Raw genomic sequence first — 21055 nt, 5'->3', positions numbered from 1 at the left:
TTAAAAAAAACTTTGGTGTTTTGCTCTTTCTTGGTTTCATTTTGTTATTTAATAAAACTTTGCCTGGTCTGAGGGCTCTAAGTTCATCTTCATAAACTTTGATTTTACAAGTATTGCCATTGCATTTTGCTAGGGCTGAGCACAATACGGTTCAAACCGAAAAACCGAACCGAACCGATTCAATTCGGTTCAATCGGTTCGGTTTTAAAAGTTAATCGGTTCGGTTCGGTTTTAATTTATAAAAATTTCGGTTATTTCGGTTCGGTTCGGTTTTGAAGAGAAAAAAAATCGGTTAAACCGAACCGAACCGAATAGTGATTTATATAGTCAAATCGAACTAAATTGAACCGAATCGATTTTTGAATTAATTTATTTTTATGGAAAATTTATGAATTATATTTAATTTTATATATATTAATTATTTAATTTCATTGATTAATGGTTATTAGGTTCAAACCAAAGTTAAAATTAGACCAAATAACTTGAAAATCAAGTCTAAATTAAAAAATCAATCAAAAATCAAACCGATCGGTTTAAACCGAACCGAACCGAATTAAAGCGGTTCGGTTTGATTCGGTTTTTCACTAATTTCGGTTCGGTTCGGTTTCTAAAATTGACGGTTCGGTTTGATAATTTAATTCGGTTCGGTTCGGTTCGGTTCGGTTTGAACCGATTGCTCACCCCTACATTTTGCTGTGGCATTAATGGATGGTTATAGTAAGTATCTTGCTTGTGCTTGTCATCAACAATGAACTGAAATCTGATTGCTAAAATAATATTTCAGTGCTGTTTGTCCATACTTGGCATTGGAAACATGCCGGCAGTGGCGTCTAAGTAGTAAAACTGTGAATTTAATGAGGAACGGAAAGATGCCTACTGTAACAATTGAACAGGCTCAAAAGAACTTTTGCAAGGTTAGTAAATTGTTGAGACAAGAATTTTTTTTTTTTTTTTCTTTTTCCCCTTAGATGTAGATTTCTATTTTTGTTCATTGTTTTGTGCTTATTTGAGTGGCAATTATGCTTTGTAGACTGAATATTTGTCTTCTCGACAAGCAATCATGATGCAGGAACATGGGGATGTTATCTTGTTGATTAAACAATCAAGGAGATACTAGCAATCAGCTTGCTTCGTATTATGAGTCTTGAAATTTTCATCGACTAATCTATTAGTTTTAATGTGTTCTGGCAATTTGTTAATTAGTGTATGCTTAGGAAATTGTATTTGTACTAATTAGGGGACTTGTTCACGAAGCATGTGTTCTATAATCATGCCTCAACAACTGAATGGAAGTAGCATCGAACTTAATGGAAAAAGAAATGTGGAATACCTTATATATGTGTTGAACTTGAGGATTCTAATAATAAGTTTTTAGCAAAAGAAAAACAGTATGAGATACAAAACCATGATTTTGGCCTTAGTTTTTTGCTTGCGATTTTTGTATAGGTAGCCATGAGCTTAATTGTAAGCCTTAAATATTTTTGATGACATAGAAAGACTTACCCCAAATTTGGCTTGGAGAATTCTAAGCAAAGAATTAGAGCTATCATTCATGAATAACAGCTAGTATGTCACAAATATTACAGTTATTTAATGGCTTTTATGGTTGTCATATGTATGATTAGGGAAACCCTATTATGCAGTGGTTGAAATGTAATGGCTGTTGAAAATTGTATTATGTAACATAACATATTGACTTTTTCCTTTTTGGTGTAGCAATGAGTTTACTTGTACTTTAGTAGAGGCAATAATGCATGGAGTTTCTATGTCTTCCCAATGAAAGCCAAAAGTTGAGAATTTCTTGTAACTTACAGAAGGGCTTTCCTTAGTGTGCAGATTTACATGGTGCTTGAAGTTGTGTGTAATGGACACTGGCCTTATTGCAGTGGTTGTGGCCTGTTGCTTTGTTTTTTTTTTTTCGCAATTGCAAAATGCAATAAATGAATAGAAATATTCAAAGAGTTCACTGAAATTAACAAATGCAACTAACTAATAAGCATGAATACTTAAAATAAAGACATTGAATCCATGGTCTGTATTTTGTTATTATCAATCAACTTCAATAATTAGTGCAAAACAAATGGAGATGAAAGATCTAACCTGATCACCATCAAAAAGAGTGTCTAGGAGAGTCTTGAGTCTCTTGGCTTGATTTTTGCTTTATTACAAAGTGAAATGAAGCTAAAATTTCTAGTAACCAGAGTTTTGAGGGATTTAGATTGAAGATGACCAAAAAAGAAAGATGTAAGAAATGGTCGCTGGAAAAGTGGGGATTATAGGGAATGAAAGCTGGATAAGGCAGCAAAAAAACAAACTGCTAATGGTTGTTACTGGTGACAGCCATTACCTGTGGAAATTTTTTTCCGCCTGTATCTGTTGAATAACATTACAAATATTATTTGAAACCATGATTCAGTGTCTAATGAATAAAAATAGTTCTTTAGCTTCTTTGTTATTTGTTCAAGTTCACTCTTTGAGTAATTTTGTGCAGTTTCTAGTTCATTTGTTAATAAGTTTGGACTTTGGAGGCTATATGAACCACAGAAATTCAACATTCTTCTAGTATAACTCTCTGGTTGTGCTGATGGTTATTAATATAATGTAGGACAGATTTTTTTAGATGATATATTCACTAGGATCAATGAATAGGTAAAAAGTCTATTAGTATTTGGGAAACACTCTTTAGCCCAAACTTTTAAAGTTTGACAATCTTGAGGCTTAATAAACATGGTTTCTTTTCCCAAAATGTCATTGAATGATGCATTAAACATTAATAGATGTGGTATGTCTTATACTTTGACTATTGTTTGTCATTCCAGGCAGTTAAATCTGGTCTTTTAAAAATCCTTTCCAAGATGGGCATCTCATTGCTTTCAAGGTACAATTTCAAAAGTATCATTTTCTCTTAAATCTTTTCTTCACTTTCTTGTGCACTCATTTTGAGATATGACCATTTTCCATAGATTGACTTGCTTGTTTCCCGTAATTAGTTACTGTGGTGCCCAGATATTTGAGATTTATGGATTAGGAAAGGCGGTTGTTGATCTAGCATTTTGTGGGAGTGTGTCAAAGATTGGTGGAGCAACTTTTGATGAGGTAGGAAAAGCAATGAATTGTGTTCATGTCTTACAAATATATATTGTCATTATAATAATATGCATGATGTGCCAAATTTTGTGTATATAGTTAAGTCTTAAGTCGTTGAACATTGGGCCTTTAAGATTGCACAAAATCAATGCTTTTTTTTCCCCTTTATATTGTTTGCCAATTAAAGAATCTATTTGTGAAGTTATGCTAGGAGAATTGAGTTGTATTTATGTTTATGGTTGTAAAAGGTTTACACTAGAGTAGCTTAACTGTTATGGGAAAAAAATATACTTTTAAAACTCATAAAATATCTTAAAAAATATATTAAATACGATAACAATTAATAAAATTAAACTAAGAATAAAAAAATATAAATTATATATGAAAATATGGTATAATGTGATTTACAATTTAGTTGGGCTTCCATAAAATTAAAATCAAACTGAACAGCAAATTGTACTAAGCCAAACTTAATTATACAGTGGTTTGGTTTCAATTTGGTTTTTGGTTTACACTAAGTTGTGAATGCCCCCTAATTATTGTTTCAGCCAAGCATCGGGTCATAAATATATCATAAAAGTTTATTTTAATTTTAGAAACCAAGTAGACTTCTTATAATGAGATGTTACTTATGACTAATATGAATTTGATGTCTTACTAGTATTACTTATCTTTTTGGTCAAGTAAGTAAAATTCCTCTTTAGATTTCTCAGATTTTACAGGTAATAATATGTATGTTCCTTTAGTTTAATTTTGGGGAGACTTACCGATGAGTAAATGGTGCAGCCCTTTGCATTGCTTAGAAAATTACAGACAAAATATTAATCATGTTATTTGTGGGGATCATACCACTAAAATGTGCAAATCATGTGCTTTTTTAATTTGAATTTAAGGACGACAAGGTTGGTTAATTCAGTAGTTTAATTTTGTTACGTACAAGTAGTTAATTTCCTCTATTCTAAATTTTGTTTAATTTTATCACAAGTGGTTAATTTCCTCTATCTAAATTTTTTAATAATCACTTTTAGATAACAAGTGTTTCCATTGATTTCAGTCTCCAATTATTTTGTTTTTCTATTTTTTTGGATTCCTACTTGTAGTTGGCAAGAGAGACATTGTCATTCTGGGTGAAGGCTTTCTCTGAGGATACAACTAAAAGACTGGAAAATTTTGGTTTTATACAGTTTAGACCTGGAGGTATGCTTGTTAATAAATGTGTTATACATTTTAATGGTTCATTGTTGGTTATAGCTGGGTATTTAATTTTCATTAAGTTGAATCGAATTCCAATTTTGTTTTCAACCTAGTTGAAATTTTACATCAATTTGTATTACAACAAATATTAGGTATGACTTGTAAGCCTTCAATTTCCATAGATGTTGTAATTATATACAACTGGATCGGCTGGTCGGACCAGTTTAACTGCAAACCAGAGAGCAGTCACAAGCCTGTTTTTTAATGAACTTGCTTTGAATCAGAATGAAATAGTTGAATAACTGATCGAGCGGTAAACTCAATCGGGTTTAAACCCGTTATGCTGGTTTCTCATAAAAAAAAAAGGTTTTTCATTAAAAGAAAAAATAACTTTGGATCCTGAGATGGGGATTCGATTCTTACATTACCAATTGCTTCTCCATGTATCAAACTACTTAACCACAACATGGATCTTGCAATTCTACTTGCCATATATATATATATATATATATATATATATATATATATATATAATATAAAGAAATCTTAATTCACTAACTTTTGATTTAAATAAATAATAGTATTAATAATTTGTTACTACTTACTAGTATATTAACATGATTTTTTTTTTATTTTAACATTTTCTCTATTTATTTGTTACAAAATTTTAACATATTAAATTTTTTTTTCATTGATATGAATAAATTTATTATTATAAATAATTTATTGTAAATAAATTTTATTATAAAATATTTATAATTTTAATTAACAAATTTAAATAATTTTTTAAAAATTTATTTGCATATTAAAATTTTAGTAATTTTTTTAATTATTATTTATGAAATATGTCAAACAATTAATTATAATAATACATTATTTTTATTATTTTTTTAAAAATTATTAATTTTATAATATATTTAATATTTATTGAACATTATGCCGGTCAAACCCTGGTTCAGCTTTGGTTGAACTTTAAACCCTTAACCTTTTGCTTTCACCGGTTCTTTGACCGGGCCGGGTTTGAAAATTAATGTCAAAGTTAATAGCATTTTTTGATTTGTATAATTCATATTCAATATTCTATTGAACCAAAAAAGTATTTTGAAGAAACCCTTTTTTTGTCTCCTAATTTGTAACAGGAGAGTATCATGGAAACAACCCAGAGATGTCAAAACTGCTTCACAAAGCTGTCCGGCAAAAGAATGAAAGTGCATTTTCTATTTATCAGCAGCATTTAGCTAATCGACCTGTAAATGTGAGTGATGAAGTTGATCATTTTTCTTTCATGTGTTCTGTCAAATTGATAATTTTTTTTTCTTCCTCCTACCTGCATCTTATAGTCATTTAGTTGACATTTTGAAGCTTCCCAATTGTAGGTTCTTCGTGATCTTCTTGAGTTCAAGAGTGATCGTGCTCCAATTCCTGTGGGAAAGGTTGAACCTGCCTCATCCATTGTTCACCGGTTTTGCACTGGTGGAATGTCCCTTGGGGCTATTTCAAGAGAAACTCATGAAGCAATTGCCATTGCAATGAACAGATTAGGTGGAAAGTCTAATTCAGGAGAAGGTGGTGAGGTAGTCTGTTATCTGCCTATCTATTCTGCTGCTATAGATTCAACAAAAAAAGGAGGAGCATGGGTGGGGAGAGGGTTGTGGAGGGGGGGCAGAGGTATCCCCACCATGTTATCTCTGCCACTGCTATCTAATGGCATACATGCTCACAAACATGAATGTTAAAACACAATAATTTCCAATTTAAAATATAAATTTGTTTCTTCTTTTGCATCAACTTGAATACTTGATTATAAAGATTCTACAGATTGTGATGTTTACTTTATCATTGTCATGTAGGATCCAATTCGATGGAGTCCACTTTCAGATGTTGTTGATGGGTATTCTCCTACATTGCCACATCTCAAAGGTCTCCAAAATGGTGATACTGCTACTAGTGCCATTAAGCAGGTCTTGACTATGTACTTGTGCTTTTGAATCAGTTTTGTAACTCCACATGCAGTACCTAGTATATAGATATTGATAGCCTGGTAGCAAATGATTGGCGAAAATGTTGATCAATTTTTCACTTGAAAAATTTTGTAAGATGGTGCTTTATGACACTGGTTGCATCTTCTTCAGGTTGCTTCAGGACGTTTTGGTGTCACTCCAACATTCTTGGTGAATGCAGATCAGTTGGAAATCAAAATTGCACAAGGTGCCAAGCCTGGTGAAGGTGGCCAATTGCCTGGGAAGAAAGTTAGTGCATATATTGCAAGGTTGAGAAATTCTAAACCAGGGGTTCCGCTTATATCTCCACCTCCACACCACGATATCTATTCCATTGAAGATCTTGCCCAATTGATCTATGACCTTCATCAGGTATTTGCTCTACCTTGAATCTGCCTTTCCTTACTTAAGAGATACATCCTCTGAATTCTGATAATAATTCTAATATCTGCCGAGACAATAGGTCAACCCTAAGGCTAAGGTGTCTGTAAAGCTTGTGGCGGAAGCTGGTATTGGTACAGTTGCTTCTGGGGTTGCAAAGGGTAATGCTGATATTATACAGGTATCAATTCATGGTTAGTTCTAAGATGTATTATCTTTGTTTTTGTTTTGTCTCCATGCCATTTCAAGATCTTCCAATATTTATAAGTGTAATGTAAGTTGTTGGTAACTAATGAATAGAGAAGATATTTAACTTCCAGACCTAGCCTATAAGTTTCTTTGTTAAAGCAATATTCCCTCTTTTATTCTTGTAAATATTTCTTGACAATTTGATACAAAGAATTTTCTTTTAATGTTTGTTAGAGATTATATTATAAACCTGTAGAATCTGATTATCTGTTCAGCACATTAAGCAATTGAAAAAATGGAAGCCTTGTATTTCTTGATAGCTTGAATTCCAGGTTTTAAATGTTGGTTTGGTTTGGTTTTGTTTTGTTTGTATTTGTCCTGTCTTGTTCTTTCACTTGTTCCGTCTACCAGTGTTTCTTTTGGATGCTTTATGCATATTTTAAGCGAACACCCTTTATTATTATTATTATTATTATTATTATTATACCACACTGTCTCTACCAACTGTGTATTTTCTTTTTGCTTATTAGAGGGCCCTGCCCTTTTTCTAATTTTATTATATTATCTGCCTTGCTAATTTCATTTGCTTACATAAAAAGGTGTAAGATACTCACCAAAATTGAATAAGCATTTTCCATCCATACAGTGATCTCTTGTTGGTTTTGCAGATATCTGGGCATGATGGTGGAACAGGAGCTAGCCCTATAAGCTCTATTAAGCATGCTGGTGGTCCTTGGGAACTTGGACTAACAGAAACTCATCAGGTTATTATATATCTAGATTGAGAATTAAATGTTGCTCCCTGTATTCACTTGCATACACTAATCTGCCTTTTGATTAATGACAATATTTTTCAGACTCTCATTGAAAATGGACTCAGAGAAAGGGTAATTATTAGGGTTGATGGTGGCTTTAGAAGTGGAGTCGATGTCATGATGGCCGCAGCAATGGGTGCTGATGAGTATGGATTTGGATCTGTGGCAATGATTGCTACTGGATGTGTTATGGCTCGCATTTGTCACACTAATAATTGCCCTGTTGGTGTTGCCAGTCAGGTACTAATGAAACCTTATCTGAGGTTTTGCAATTGATATATATGTGCCTCCAGTAATTAATTCTTTAATTAAATTCACTTTAGAGAGAAGAACTGCGTGCACGTTTTCCTGGTGTGCCTGGAGATCTTGTTAATTACTTCTTATACGTTGCTGAGGAGGTAATCCATCTGCTTGTATTTCTAATGTTTGATGAAGTTTTTGCATTGATTGTTTCATCTCCAAAGTGCAGATTGACATTTTCTAGAGAAATTCCAAAATTTCCTCCTGATTTTCATTAAATCTTTCACATGGGTAAATCTCATGTTGGCCAGGTAAGAGGCACACTGGCACAATTGGGTTACGAGAAGTTGGATGATGTTATTGGGCGAACAGATTTATTGAGACCACGTGACATTTCCCTAGTGAAAACTCAGCATCTTGATCTCAGTTATATTCTTTCAGTATGTAATTTAAACTGTATTTTTTTTTTTTTGAGAATGTATTTAAACTGTAAGTTTTCTTATGATGATGATTTTTTTTCCTGTTGTGGGCTTGTGTATTTGTCCTTCAAATATGTAATGTTGCTTCTATGTCCAGAGTGTTGGGTTACCAAAATGGAGCAGCACTGAAATCAGGAATCAAGGTGCTCATAGTAATGGTCCAGTTTTGGATGATGTTCTACTTGCCGATCCAGAGGTAACAAATATATGTTAGATTGTTACTAGTTTAGCAAATGAGGATAATGTTTTCTTATGGATTCAATTTTATATATCAATAAATTTAACAATAGATTCATGAATCACAACTGTCTAGGTAATTGGGGTGAATTTTTTGTTGTAGTTTTGCCTCATATGAAGAGTGCCTTGGTTTGGCATCATACTTGTGTTGAAAAAGAGAATTTTCATAGGTCTGTAGCACTATTATTATGACTATCTAAAGTTGGAGTTTTTTGTGGCCATTCTCGTTTTGTGATGGTAGTGTGGGAAATTATTGACTTCATATTTTAATTTGTTTGTTATGCTCTTTAGCTTGTAAAGGACAGACTTTATAGGCAAGTTGCTGATAGTATGTTTTTAATTGACGATATTAGAGACAGTCCATAAAAGCTCTTTCTAGGTTTGATTTACAAGCGTCCTATTTTAGATTAGAGCTAAAATTGGGTCTACTTTTTTGATAGCGGGTCCTAGATTTGTGGAAAAAAGATTATGTGGAATGATATGTGGAGGCCAATGATATGTGGATGCAGATGGCATCAAAGATTAGAGAAGTAGCTAGAAAAGTACTTGGAGAGTCTAGAGGACATGGACCACCTTCAAAAGAGAGATGGTGGTGGAATGAGGAAGTACAAAAGGCAGTGAAGAGAAAGAGGGAATGGTATAAGAAATTACCTAAGTGTGATAATAATGAGGCATATGAACAGTGCAATATAGCAAAGAAAGAGGCAAAAAAGACAGTTAGTTAAGTAAGAGCGCAGGCCTTTGAAAAGTTCTATGAGAAACTTGGAACTAAAGAAGGGGAGAAAGATATTTATAGATTAGCAAGGAGGAGAGAAAAGAAATGTTAAGATCTCAATCAAGTTAGGTGCATTAAGGATGAAGAAAAAGTGTTGGTGAAAGATGAAGACATTAAAGAAAGATGGAGAAATTATTTTGATGATCTCTTTAACAATAGTCAAAGTGGTAATAGCATGAATATAGACTACAGAGCAATAGAAAAGAATGTGAATTATACCAGAAGGATTAGATTTTTAGAAGTAAAGGAAGCACTCAAGAGAATGAAAGTGGGTGAAGCCTGTGGACCCTATGGAATACTAATTGAAGTGTTTTGGAGATATGAGAGTGGCACGATTAACTAAATTATTTAATAAGATTTTAAACTCAAAGAAAATGTTTGATGAATGGAGGAGTATTTTATTACCTATTTTTAAAAATAAGGGAGACATATAGAGTTGCTCAAATTACAGGGGAATTAAATTTATGAGTCATACTATGAAGTTGTGGGAGAGAGTTGTGGAACATCGACTACGTCATGACACTTCTATCTCTCCCAATCAATTTGGCTTCATGCCCAATCGTTCAACTATGGAAGTGATCTTTCTCATTAGAAGCTTGATGGAGAAATATAGAGATGTGAAGAAAGATCTACACATGGTTTTTATCGATTTAGAGAAGGCCTATGATAGTGTTTCAAGAGATGTCTTATGGAGAGCGTTAGAACAAAAAAGGGTATCTATTAGGTACATACAAGTGTTGAAAGATATGTATGAAGGAGTAACTACTATTGTACGCACAGTGGGAGGGGACACGAGATTTTCCTATCTCAATTGGATTACACCAAGGTTCAGCTGTAAGTCTTTACCTTTTTACATTAGTTTTAGATGAATTGACGAAACATATGCAAGAGAGCATCCTTTGGTGCATGATGTTTGTAGATGATATAATTTTGATAGATGAGACGCGAGAAGGAGTCAATAGAAAGTTAGAGCTTTGGAGAAGTACTCTAGAGTCAAAGGATTTTAAGTTAAGTAGAACGAAAACAGAATACATGCATTGCAAGTTCAGTGAAGGCCGAACTGATGATAGGAAAGAAGTTACTTTGGATGGAGCAGTATTGTCCCAAAGTAATTACTTTAAATATCTCGGCTCAATCCTTCAAGTAGATGGAGGATGTTAGTCATAGGATTAAAGCCAGATGGTTGAAGTGGAGAAGTGCCACGAGAATTTTATGTAATCGCAAAATTCCTAATAAGTTAAAAGAAAAATTTTACCGTAAAGCCATAAGACCGGCCATGTTATATGGTAGTGAGTGTTGGGCACTGAAGGAGTCGTATGTATCTAAGAAAAGAGTTGCGGAGATGAGAATGTTAAGGTGGATGAGTGGTCATATTAGACTAGATAAAGTCCGTAATGAGAATATTAGAGAAAAGGTAGGAGTGGTACCAATTGAGGATAAGTTGAGAGAAAGAAGATTGAGGTGGTTTAGTCATGTGAAGTAAAGACATACGGAAGCTCTAGTTAGACAAGTAGAGCATATTAGTTTAGAGGATAGAAAGAAAAGAAGGGGTAGACCTAAATTGACTTGGAGAAGAGTAGTACAACATGACCTAGAAGCATTACATATTTCCGAGGATTTAACCCAAAATCGTTTAGAATGGAAAAAGAGAATCCATATAGCCGACCCCAAATTCTTGGGATAAAGGCTTAGTTGAGTTGAGTTGAGAAATTTTACATTATGTGAAGACATAAGAATGGTGGTCTAATGCTTTTAGTTAATGAGTTATAAGGTGATTTTGGCCATGTTATTGGAGTAGCATGGGTGAACCTAAGTCACTGATTTCACTAGTCCTTATTAATTTTTGAAAAGATCGAATGTGTATAGAAAATTCGTTTACTTCCAGCCCCTAGAATTATTTGAGGTTCTGTTGTGTTTACGATGAATGATAATGTTTCCATTTTATTGGTTGTTAAGAATTTAGCCAATTTTAGCTTTTTGTAGTTATTCTGTGGGGGCTGCAAATTGAGAGGATCATTTATTTTCATGGGCAACCTCATTCATGTTGTCAAATGTAGAAGAAAAAGTAATAACAAGAGGCCACTTGAATATATATGTATAATCCTGTATCTACTCCTGAAAAAAAAAATTGTTAAAATTTAGACTCATACTTAACTAACATTGTAAGCAACAAGATGCTATATCTTATCGTGGCAAACAAAACCTGCTACTAAAAATAAGAACTTAAGTAGCCCATTCAGAGAATCCATGAACTTGGAATTAACAATTAACATATTACCACAATTTTTCTTTTGCGGTCTGTCTGTTTTTGTTTGTTGGATGGGGCAGCTTTGAGATCTTGTCGAAGTGCTTTAATTACCTGCTGCTGCACTTTTAAGATGAATGCTTTTTAATCTTTCCAGATCTTGGACGCTATTGAGAATGAAAAAGTTGTCAATAAAACTATAAAGATATACAATGTGGACCGTGCTGTTTGTGGGCGTGTAGCAGGTGTGGTTGCAAAGAAATATGGGGACACTGGTTTTGCTGGCCAGCTGAACATAACGTAAGTAGTGGCTGCTTGGTTGCAAGCGTGATATTTACAGAATGCGTAACAGGAATTCTGTTTATTTAAATGCAAGCTAAATAATTAATGCTTAGGGGCAATCTTTATTAATTTAAATTCTGATTAAATAAGTTATTTTCGTGTCAACAGGTTTACTGGGAGTGCAGGGCAGTCATTTGCATGCTTTTTGACACCTGGAATGAACATTCGGCTTGTTGGAGAGGCTAACGATTATGTGGGAAAGGTTTTAAATCAATTCTAACTATCATTTAAGAAGTTGGAAGCCGAATTCAGAATTTAAATTGGTCATCTAGTTCAGCTGTTAAGCCTTGTGAATTCACAAGTTTGTTGTTTTCATGGCAATACTATTTGATTCAGTAACTTGCGATTGGTTCTATGAATATAGGCATGCAAAACAATTAACAGATTATAAACCATTACTTTTCGAGTTTGATAATGTTAAGTATGACATGATCCAATTTGTCAAAGCTAAGCTGGTATGATATGCTAATCCTATAAATAGAACTGCTAAGCCTAATGTATGAACACAGTTTCTGAAATTAGACATAAATGCTGTAGGGTATGGCTGGAGGAGAGTTGGTTGTAACTCCTGTGGAGAACACTGGGTTTTGCCCTGAGGATGCAACTATAGTTGGGAACACATGCTTATATGGGGCAACAGGTGGCCAAGTATTTGTTAGAGGAAAAGCTGGGGAGCGGTTTGCTGTCAGAAACTCGCTTGCTCAAGCAGTAGTTGAAGGCACAGGAGACCATTGCTGCGAGTATATGACTGGTGGTTGTGTGGTTGTTCTTGGAAAGTGCGTAATGTTTTTTTTTAACCTTTTTAATTTTGTTTTAATCAAGCAAAAAGACAGGAATGGTTTAGAAGATTGACGCACTGTTGTGTCTATATTTACAGAGTGGGTAGAAATGTAGCAGCTGGGATGACTGGTGGCCTGGCATACATTCTTGATGAAGATGATACTCTAATGCCCAAGGTTTGTGCTGATTCAGTTTCCTCTTTCTTTTTCACACTATTGGAGATTTAGTGTTCCATATACAGGTGGCCACGGTTCAGGAACCGCCGGTTCAAGTTCAATAAAATTATGAACCTGAACCAAACCCTCATGGGACGGTTCCTTAACCGCCGGTTCCGGTTCGAGCTCCGGTTTAAAACGGTTTAAGAGACGGTTCAAAAAATGACAATTCAAAACGGTTTGAATGACGGTTTGGAAGCGATTTTAGAGCGGTTTAAGAGCGACTTAAAGGAAAAAATTAGAGGAAAATTTTATTGATTTATAATTTAAGTTATATTTGTAAAAATATTTTAATTTTTCTTAGAAATCTTTTAATCAAAATAAAATAAGAATAAAAAGAATAAAATTAACTTATTTTTAAGAAAAATTTAATAAGTAAAGACTTGAACTTATTAAAAACTAGAGATGAAATTAATTAAAAAAAATTAGAAAAAGGTGCATGAACTTAATTTTGCCTATGTATCCCTTTAGGATTTAGATGAATCAAAATTTTCAGTTATAGGTTGAGAGAAGGGAGATTGAGGTGGTTTGGTAATGTGAAGCATAGACATAGGAAAACTCTAGTTAGACATGTAGAGCACATTGGGTTAGAGAATAGAAAGAAAAGAATAGGTAGACCTAAACTAATTTAAAGGAGAATAGTACAACATGACCTAAAAGTATTACACATTTCCGATGATTTAACCCAAAATCGTTTAGAGTGGAGAAAGAGAATCCATATAGCCGACCCCAATAAATTTTTGGGATAAAAGCTTAGTTGAATTGAGTTGAATTGAGTAGTACTTGCCCTTTTTTAAAAAATTATATGACAATTGATAATTAAAAAATATAAAAGAAAAAAAATCAAAATAGAGGGTATTGAAAATTTTATTGAATATATAAAATAATAACAGAGTAATTGATATAGCATCAAAAATTTTAGTGAGTATATAAAATAATAAAGTAGGAGAATTATGAAAGTATTGAGAATTAAAAGGAGTGTAGAAAATAATTATTTAGAAAATTTGAGAGAAATTAAAAGAGTATTGAGAATTAAAGAGAGTGTAGAAAATAATTGTATAGAGAATTAATGATATATATATATATATAAATGAATTAGGAGTGGAGTGAGGTATTTATTGATTTTTTTTGTATTTAAATCACTAGTTTGGTCCGGTTTAGAATTGTCGGTTCAATCCGATTCGGAATCGCCGGTTCACGGTTTTCAAAAAATATGAACCTGAACCAAATCGTAGAAGGGCGGTTTCGGTCCGGTTCGAAACCGGTTTCAGTCCGGTTTTAACCGAATCGTGGCCACCCCTAGTTCCATACTTCAATTAATTTTACCAACTATCGAAACTTTGAAATAGTTTTGCATCCTCTGCTCATCACTTAAAATAAGTCATGAGGAATACTATAGAGTACAAATAATTTTGTTGCCTTTTCTGGTAGTAACGTTCTGAAGTTCTTTTCCATTCTAAAGTACTTTTATCAATAATATTTACGCTCTTTATCTCATAAAAACATAGCTATTTATAAACTAATCTGCATTTTTATTATATGTTCTTAAATCATATCTTTGATAATAGGGTATTTTACAAATTAGTCCTTGAGATATAGCAAAATTCACCCTATATTTTTAAAATCATATTATGGCATCCCTAAGGTTTTTTTTTTTTTTTTTTTCAACAAATTAGTCTCTCCATTGAAAATCAACTTAATTTACCATTAACCATTGGAAAAAGATGATTACTCATAATTTTCTATGTTTAAAAAAACCATGCTCTCCAAACAACGATTTGTCATTCAATGAATTAAAAACCAAAAAAAAAAAAAAAAATCTTTTGCACATTCACTTTTTCAATTCTCCCCTTTCTCATGCCAACCCAACCCTCTCTTTGAGTTTTGATGTAGAACAAATAAAGAACAAAGAACAGATCAAGGATCAATCCTTGAAAAGAAAATTAATTCTCAATAATTTTATTAATCTCAATAATAATTATAGTCTAAAGCTATTGAATAATAAAAAATTAGCTCTCTTTTATAGAGCTTATAACCTTAATTAATTTAGGAATAGAAAACCTAATAAACTCTAATTAGGAATACTAAATAAGATAAACTAGAAAATAATAAACCTAATAATAATAAAATTCTTAAATAATAAGAACTCTTTAAATTTCCTAATTCTATAATAATTAAAATTCCTAAATAAAACTCATAAGCTTCCTATATTGCATCATTCTCCCCTGGTTGGAGAAAACTCGACCTTGAGTTCTGGAGTATTAAAGGATCAAGAATCAAGTAAGGACAACACACACTACGATCTTCTTGGACGGTAGCAATAAGAATGACTTGAAGTTTGCTCTCGCTTTTTTATTCTTGGAAACATCTGGGTAAATAAAATCCATTAGAACAATTAAGACTTGATTGACTTTTTGCTCTAAAATGGACTCTTCAACAAGTGAAGGCAACAGCTTCAACTTTGGATTCTTCAATTTCCATTATTCTCTTTGTAGCTTGATCGTCTTCAATTTCAAGTTGCTCTTCTTCAATTTCATCTTCAACTTGCTCTTTTTGTTCTTCAATTTCAAGTTGCTTTTCTTGCTCTTCTTGTAGTTTCTTTGCATTTTCAAGCCTTCGTGCTTTTATATTTTCAATACTTTTTCTTGTATCCAACTGCTCTTCTGTCCATGTTCCAACTCTTCAAGTTCTTTATCTTTAACTTGTTGATGAGTTTGTTGAATAGAGTATTTATTCTTACATTCTTCAAGTACTTTCTCTCTATATTGTAAGATTATTTGTATATCTTGATACTCATCAAATAAACCACAAGGAGTATAATTAGGACCACCATATAAATCTATCAAATAAGATATTTCATCAGGCTGTTTATAATATCTATCAATCTCAGTTTGTATTCCTTGAATCGTATCCCACAACTCATCTAGTTGTACCGATGAATCATTAAATTCATTCTGTTGTCCATTATCAAACCCAAATTATGATTTCAATTTAAAGAAGCAGACCTTATTGAAGAAAACTAAAATTTCAGCAAATTTAGGAGTAACTGTCATCGAAAATGGACATTAAAAACAGAACTAGCATGTCCAAATTAGCAAAGGGCGCCTTGAGAATTTTGCTGACTGGGCAGTAGTGATGTGGCAATGATGTGTTAGCTGACGTGGGTCAATGATGTACCAAAGAGAATAATGTAGATCTGGTGCAGGGAGGCTCATCACAGCTGCATGAGTTCACCTTCTAGTTTGGGTGTGAATGCAAATTTGAAGGCCCTACCTAGAAGGAATTGGCGGTAGGGGTAGCGGACGGTACTTCTGAGAATAGGTATGCGTAGATGGGCGATCGGAGAAGGGCTTGGGGTTATATGCCAGAGAAATCTGAAAAACTTGCAGGTCTAGATTCGAGTCGAGATATGACCCAGTCAGATCTTCTTTTTCGAGAAGTTGCAGGCGATCGGAAAGGCATCGAAAGGGTTGCTTGGATGTCGCCGGTGGATTGGCGATAGCAATGCTTGGGTGTAATGGCCGGATGGTGGTAGCATAATTTTAGAAATTAGTTAGAGTGATTTTAGAGATGTTTGTTGAAGAAAAGATAAAAAGATGTAGTCTTTGTGGTTCTCTTCCCTCGCTCTTCTAATTCTTAAATTTTTACCATGATATCAGAGCTTAGATAAAATTTGGAAATTTAGGTTTTAAAATTTTCCCTATTCTTTGTTACCCATGCATTGCCACTCTAGGTCACTATTCTAGAGTGACTTCTCTTTCTCCCGCCCCCTTAGGAGTGTTGATTGGTTGCCGATTGACCTACCCATAAAGTTTGATGACCGGACTCTTGGCAAGTGGCATTCATGTGCCATATCAAGGATTTAGCGCCAATTCACGTGCCTGTGAGTGAGGGTTGTCTGGCGACTGGTTATGCTCTGGCTTCTTCCTTTGGTGCCTTGGTTTCATCTTTGGTTCAATATGGTGACTTACAGAGGTTGTTTAATGAGATTTGGTTTTCAGTGCACCTGTTGGGTTTTGTTTTGGATAAGGTATTCTGTTTGGTTCTGTTTTTCTTATAACTTGGCTTAAAGATATGTTTGGCTATGAGCTGTCTGCTATTTTGTTGTGATTTGGCGCCTTGTAGAAGTTGTTTTGCTAGAGGTATGTCATTGTGCTCTATGGGTCTGTGGTTTTTCATATTTTTTGTGTGTTTTGGTAGTCTAGGGAGGAGTCGGGTTATATCCAAGTGGTGTGGTAGTGTGTGCTTTGGGTTTTGGAGCCTTCTGATAGGTGCTGTTGAACTTGGTGTTGCTATTTATTTTTCTATTGTTGTATTTTCTGCTTTTTGGGTCATCTTGAATAGGGGGCTTGAGCCCTGTGTCCATTTTAGAATTCCCTTGAAAGTTTGTTGAAGTTTGAACAGTCATTGTATTGCAGCCATATAAGCTGTTTGTGTAAAGATTCACTTATTGTTTCGTCTTTGTTATTTCTCGCCAGCATTGCCTTTGGGGAGGGAAGTACAACGCAGTGAGTTGCTCTGTGTTGGTGTTTCCTCGTTAGCATTGCCTTGGGAGAGGGAAGTGAAACCTAGTGAGTTGCTTGGTATTTTTGTAGTTTCTTGTGGTTGTATTGTTTGTGATTTTGGTGAGCTATAGTGAGAGCCATTGGCTTCAATAAGAATCTCATTAAGGGGGAGTGTTAGAATTGATGAGATTCCATGCTCCAATTTAAGGGAGATTGGAAAGTTAGTGTTTATTTGATATATTCCTATTTAGCTATGTAGCATAAGCTAGAGTGATTTTAGGGATGTTTGTATATAAATATATAATTTCTATTTTACAGAAAGATCGAAGAAAAGATATGAAGATGTAGTCTTTGTAGTTCTCTTCCCTTCCTTTCTTTCTTCTTAAGTTCTTAAATTCTTAAACAATTATTATTATTATTATTATTATTATTATTATTATTATTATTATTATTAATTACAATGCCCATGGGTAATTATGCTTTACAAGGGAAATAGTATGCTCTTTGAACATGAGGATCTAATAATCCTTCAATTTCCTTTTCACTTTATGCTTATTGGGCCTGTCTATTCAATCCTTGTTTAATTTAATTTTATTTTTTTAGTATTATTATTTTAGGGTATTTTGGTTTTGGATTATTGGCTTTTCAATTTGAGGGTTGTAATTGGGTTTGCGCAAAAGAAAAACCCAGAGATTCTACATGGAGAGTTGATATGTATTGTCTTTTTTTGGGTGTTTGGTTAGGAATGGTTTGATTAAGCCGAGTGGTTGCGTACAGGTTGATGGAGTCAAGGTTCTTGTTTGCCAGGTCCCAATTTCTGTGCTAGTTAGTTATATCAGAGTTCTTGTGGATTTCCTTTTCTTTTTTTTCTTTTTATTTCAGATGATTAACAGATATGGTTTTTAATTTGGGATGTTTTGCTTCCTGTGAATTTGTTTTTAAATTTGATTAATTGAGACACACACACACAGGACGAAATCTCTTCTCGACTGGTTAAGAGAGAGAGAACGTAATCTCTTCTCTTGACTGGCTGGGTTCCTCAAATATTGTGGATAAACATTCGCCCTTGACACCATAACAAAGCTGTTGTTTATTTGCATATGTTTTCCTGACGTAGGCAAATTATTGAACCATGTAAGAATTCCTCGTGCCTTGTTGTTTCTTTGCTTTTTGGTTTAATCCTATCGCTGAGTGTGTGCTGTGCAAGATCATCCCTAACAAATGCTTGTGGATGTTGCGTTGCAAGTTCAGATACACAAATGGTCTATTTTGTTATGTTTTATTAAGAACTATGATAAATTCATGGATTCTTTTGATTGCTCTCTCCGGATATGCATTTTGTTTCTTCATAATCCAAGCCAATGATCTTTACGTCAAAATCTTATATTGTGTACTGTAAATAGGTAAATAAAGAAATAGTGAAGGTCCAACGAGTGACTGCTCCCGTTGGCCAGATGCAACTGAAGAGCCTTATTGAAGCACATGTTGTAAGTCCACAAGACCAAACTGTAATAATATGCATGCATGCATATGCACACACTTTCAAGTTCATTGAATTTTGTACAAGTCTCCATTATGCGCACACTTTACTGACCTTCAAGTCTTAAACAATACTGGGTGGGGCTGTTATAAGCTTTTGACCTTACATGAAAATGAATTTAATAATTGTTAGATCAAATATAAATATTTATATTTGCGTATTTATTATACACACTTTAATTGATTCTGCATAAATTTGGATATAAACAAACATTTGATCTAACGATTATCAAGCTTGTTTTCATATATTAGATTGTACACAAAAAATATTTTCTTTTAACCCTGGGCACTTCAAATCATTTATGATGTGAAACTGATTGCAAAATCCTGAATCTCTATACATGAGTAATTTGTTTTATTTCTCGAAGTGTAATTTTAAATGCCTTTCTGGTGAAGGAAAAAACTGGCAGCCGTAAAGGCGCTGCTATTCTGAAGGAATGGGATACATATCTACCGCTATTTCGGCAGTTGGTTCCACCTAGTGAAGAAGACACCCCAGAGGCTTGTGCAGAGTATCAGGCAACTGTTGCTGGGCAAGTGACATTCCAGTCTGCCTAGGATATCAATGCAAGATATCCCCACGAACAGCTGTGAACCCTAAAATTCGCTACTGCAGCTCTGTACAGGTCAAATACAGATTGATGGGATTCTAAAATTGGAATTTAAGAAATTGGTGGGAATTCACAATCCTCTGACAGGTTTCGTAACTGAAGAAAGATTAGCATCAGCTGCAGTTTCGGACTTCCTGATCCATCAATCCACAAGTATTCAGCTTCCCTGGTGTTGCCGAATTTGTATAGTGATTTGCGGCAGAAATGTAAAGTCTCAAAATCTCGTGTTTTTTCAATAAAAGGCACATTAAAATTTCTGGTCATTGCTTTCTTCTACTCTAATTTGTGAAGCTCATTTCACTTTCGTTATTAAGAAATAAAACCCTTCTTGAAGTTTAATTTTTCTTACTTGTTCTGGATGCCAGTGCCATGTGAACTTAGCACGTAAATTGTGAGGCTCAATTTTACCCACTGCTTTTTAACTTATACAATTGTTTTCATACCGTTCAATTTTAATTTGATACTAAGCAAAGTTCTTATGACTGGATTTCGTGGGAGGTCCGACTAAATGCTGAATTGAAAGTGCATTTCAACAATAGAAAAATATTTTCACATCTGGCATCAACACTCTCTATCTTCTCTTGTTTTTTTTTTTTTTTTCCTAGTTTGTTTCTCACTTGATTAAACCTCGTTACCGATTGTAAAAGAGAATTATTTTATTATTGTGAGATTTGTTATTTGGTTTTTGAGTTTGGACAGTTTGATTCTTATATTTTAAAAATTGAAACTTTTAATATCAAAATTAAAGGTTTGTCTGTTTAATATTGTCGTTAATTTAAGTGAAAATTAATATGCCTTCTATTCTTTAAAAGAAATGTACTATTTGATCTCTGGAGTTTTATCAATATTATGATTTAGTCTTTATATTTTAAAAATTAAACGATTTAGTCCTTTAATTATATTTTCTTTCAATTAAAATTAATTATTTTCAAAGAAATCAAAACACAGGAAGTAAATTTTGTCCGAACTTGTATTTGGTCAGAAGAACTAAACAGAATGATTAAAGTGAAACCAATATGATCGCAGGATTCAACACCTAGGCATTAGCTGGTCAATGATGATATTTTCCACTATGGGCATTTTTTTTCCTGCAACGCTGCTATGCTCACGAGCCTAACTAATTGCATATTTAGCCTTTGTTTTATATTTTTTTTAATTGTGCAATAAAAATAAAAAGATCTTAAATAGAGAAAAGAAAAATTCTATTTTTTATTATAATATTGGGTTAGAGAAGGTTGATAGAAAAGAAAAAAAAAATTATAAAATCTATTTTTACCGTTATATTCTAATCATGTAGTTCATATTATCTTTGATAAAAGAAAAAAAATGTGAACCTTATTAATTTTTTAAGTAGTCATTGGGGTCATTAAATGGGTTACAGTATTCGTGCCATGATCCATTTAGCTAACTTATTAAATAAG

The 21055-nt window shown here is 33.4% G+C and overlaps 1 protein-coding gene across 1 annotated transcript in view; it reads left to right on the top strand.

Moving 5' to 3' along the window:
* LOC110664043 (ferredoxin-dependent glutamate synthase, chloroplastic) overlaps positions 1-19973 on the top strand; it is a 56873-nt gene extending 36900 nt beyond the window's left edge. The window contains exons 14-33 of the mRNA XM_058143976.1: positions 785-914; positions 2820-2878; positions 2991-3096; positions 4188-4284; positions 5421-5536; positions 5658-5855; positions 6132-6242; positions 6414-6653; positions 6745-6843; positions 7520-7615; positions 7709-7906; positions 7990-8064; positions 8218-8346; positions 8483-8581; positions 11800-11942; positions 12093-12186; positions 12522-12760; positions 12862-12940; positions 18888-18971; positions 19420-19973. Of these exons, the coding sequence (XP_057999959.1) occupies positions 785-914; positions 2820-2878; positions 2991-3096; positions 4188-4284; positions 5421-5536; positions 5658-5855; positions 6132-6242; positions 6414-6653; positions 6745-6843; positions 7520-7615; positions 7709-7906; positions 7990-8064; positions 8218-8346; positions 8483-8581; positions 11800-11942; positions 12093-12186; positions 12522-12760; positions 12862-12940; positions 18888-18971; positions 19420-19581 (2554 nt within the window). The 3' untranslated portion in view covers positions 19582-19973. The remainder of the gene's footprint in view (positions 1-784; positions 915-2819; positions 2879-2990; positions 3097-4187; positions 4285-5420; positions 5537-5657; positions 5856-6131; positions 6243-6413; positions 6654-6744; positions 6844-7519; positions 7616-7708; positions 7907-7989; positions 8065-8217; positions 8347-8482; positions 8582-11799; positions 11943-12092; positions 12187-12521; positions 12761-12861; positions 12941-18887; positions 18972-19419) is intronic.
* Positions 19974-21055: the final 1082 nt, after the last annotated feature.

The sequence above is a fragment of the Hevea brasiliensis genome, chromosome 3 (assembly GCF_030052815.1).
Source record: "Hevea brasiliensis isolate MT/VB/25A 57/8 chromosome 3, ASM3005281v1, whole genome shotgun sequence".
In the NCBI taxonomy this organism is placed as follows: domain Eukaryota; kingdom Viridiplantae; phylum Streptophyta; class Magnoliopsida; order Malpighiales; family Euphorbiaceae; genus Hevea; species Hevea brasiliensis.
Note: the sequence above shows the minus strand (reverse complement) of the source record. Positions and strands in the feature narration are given on the sequence as shown.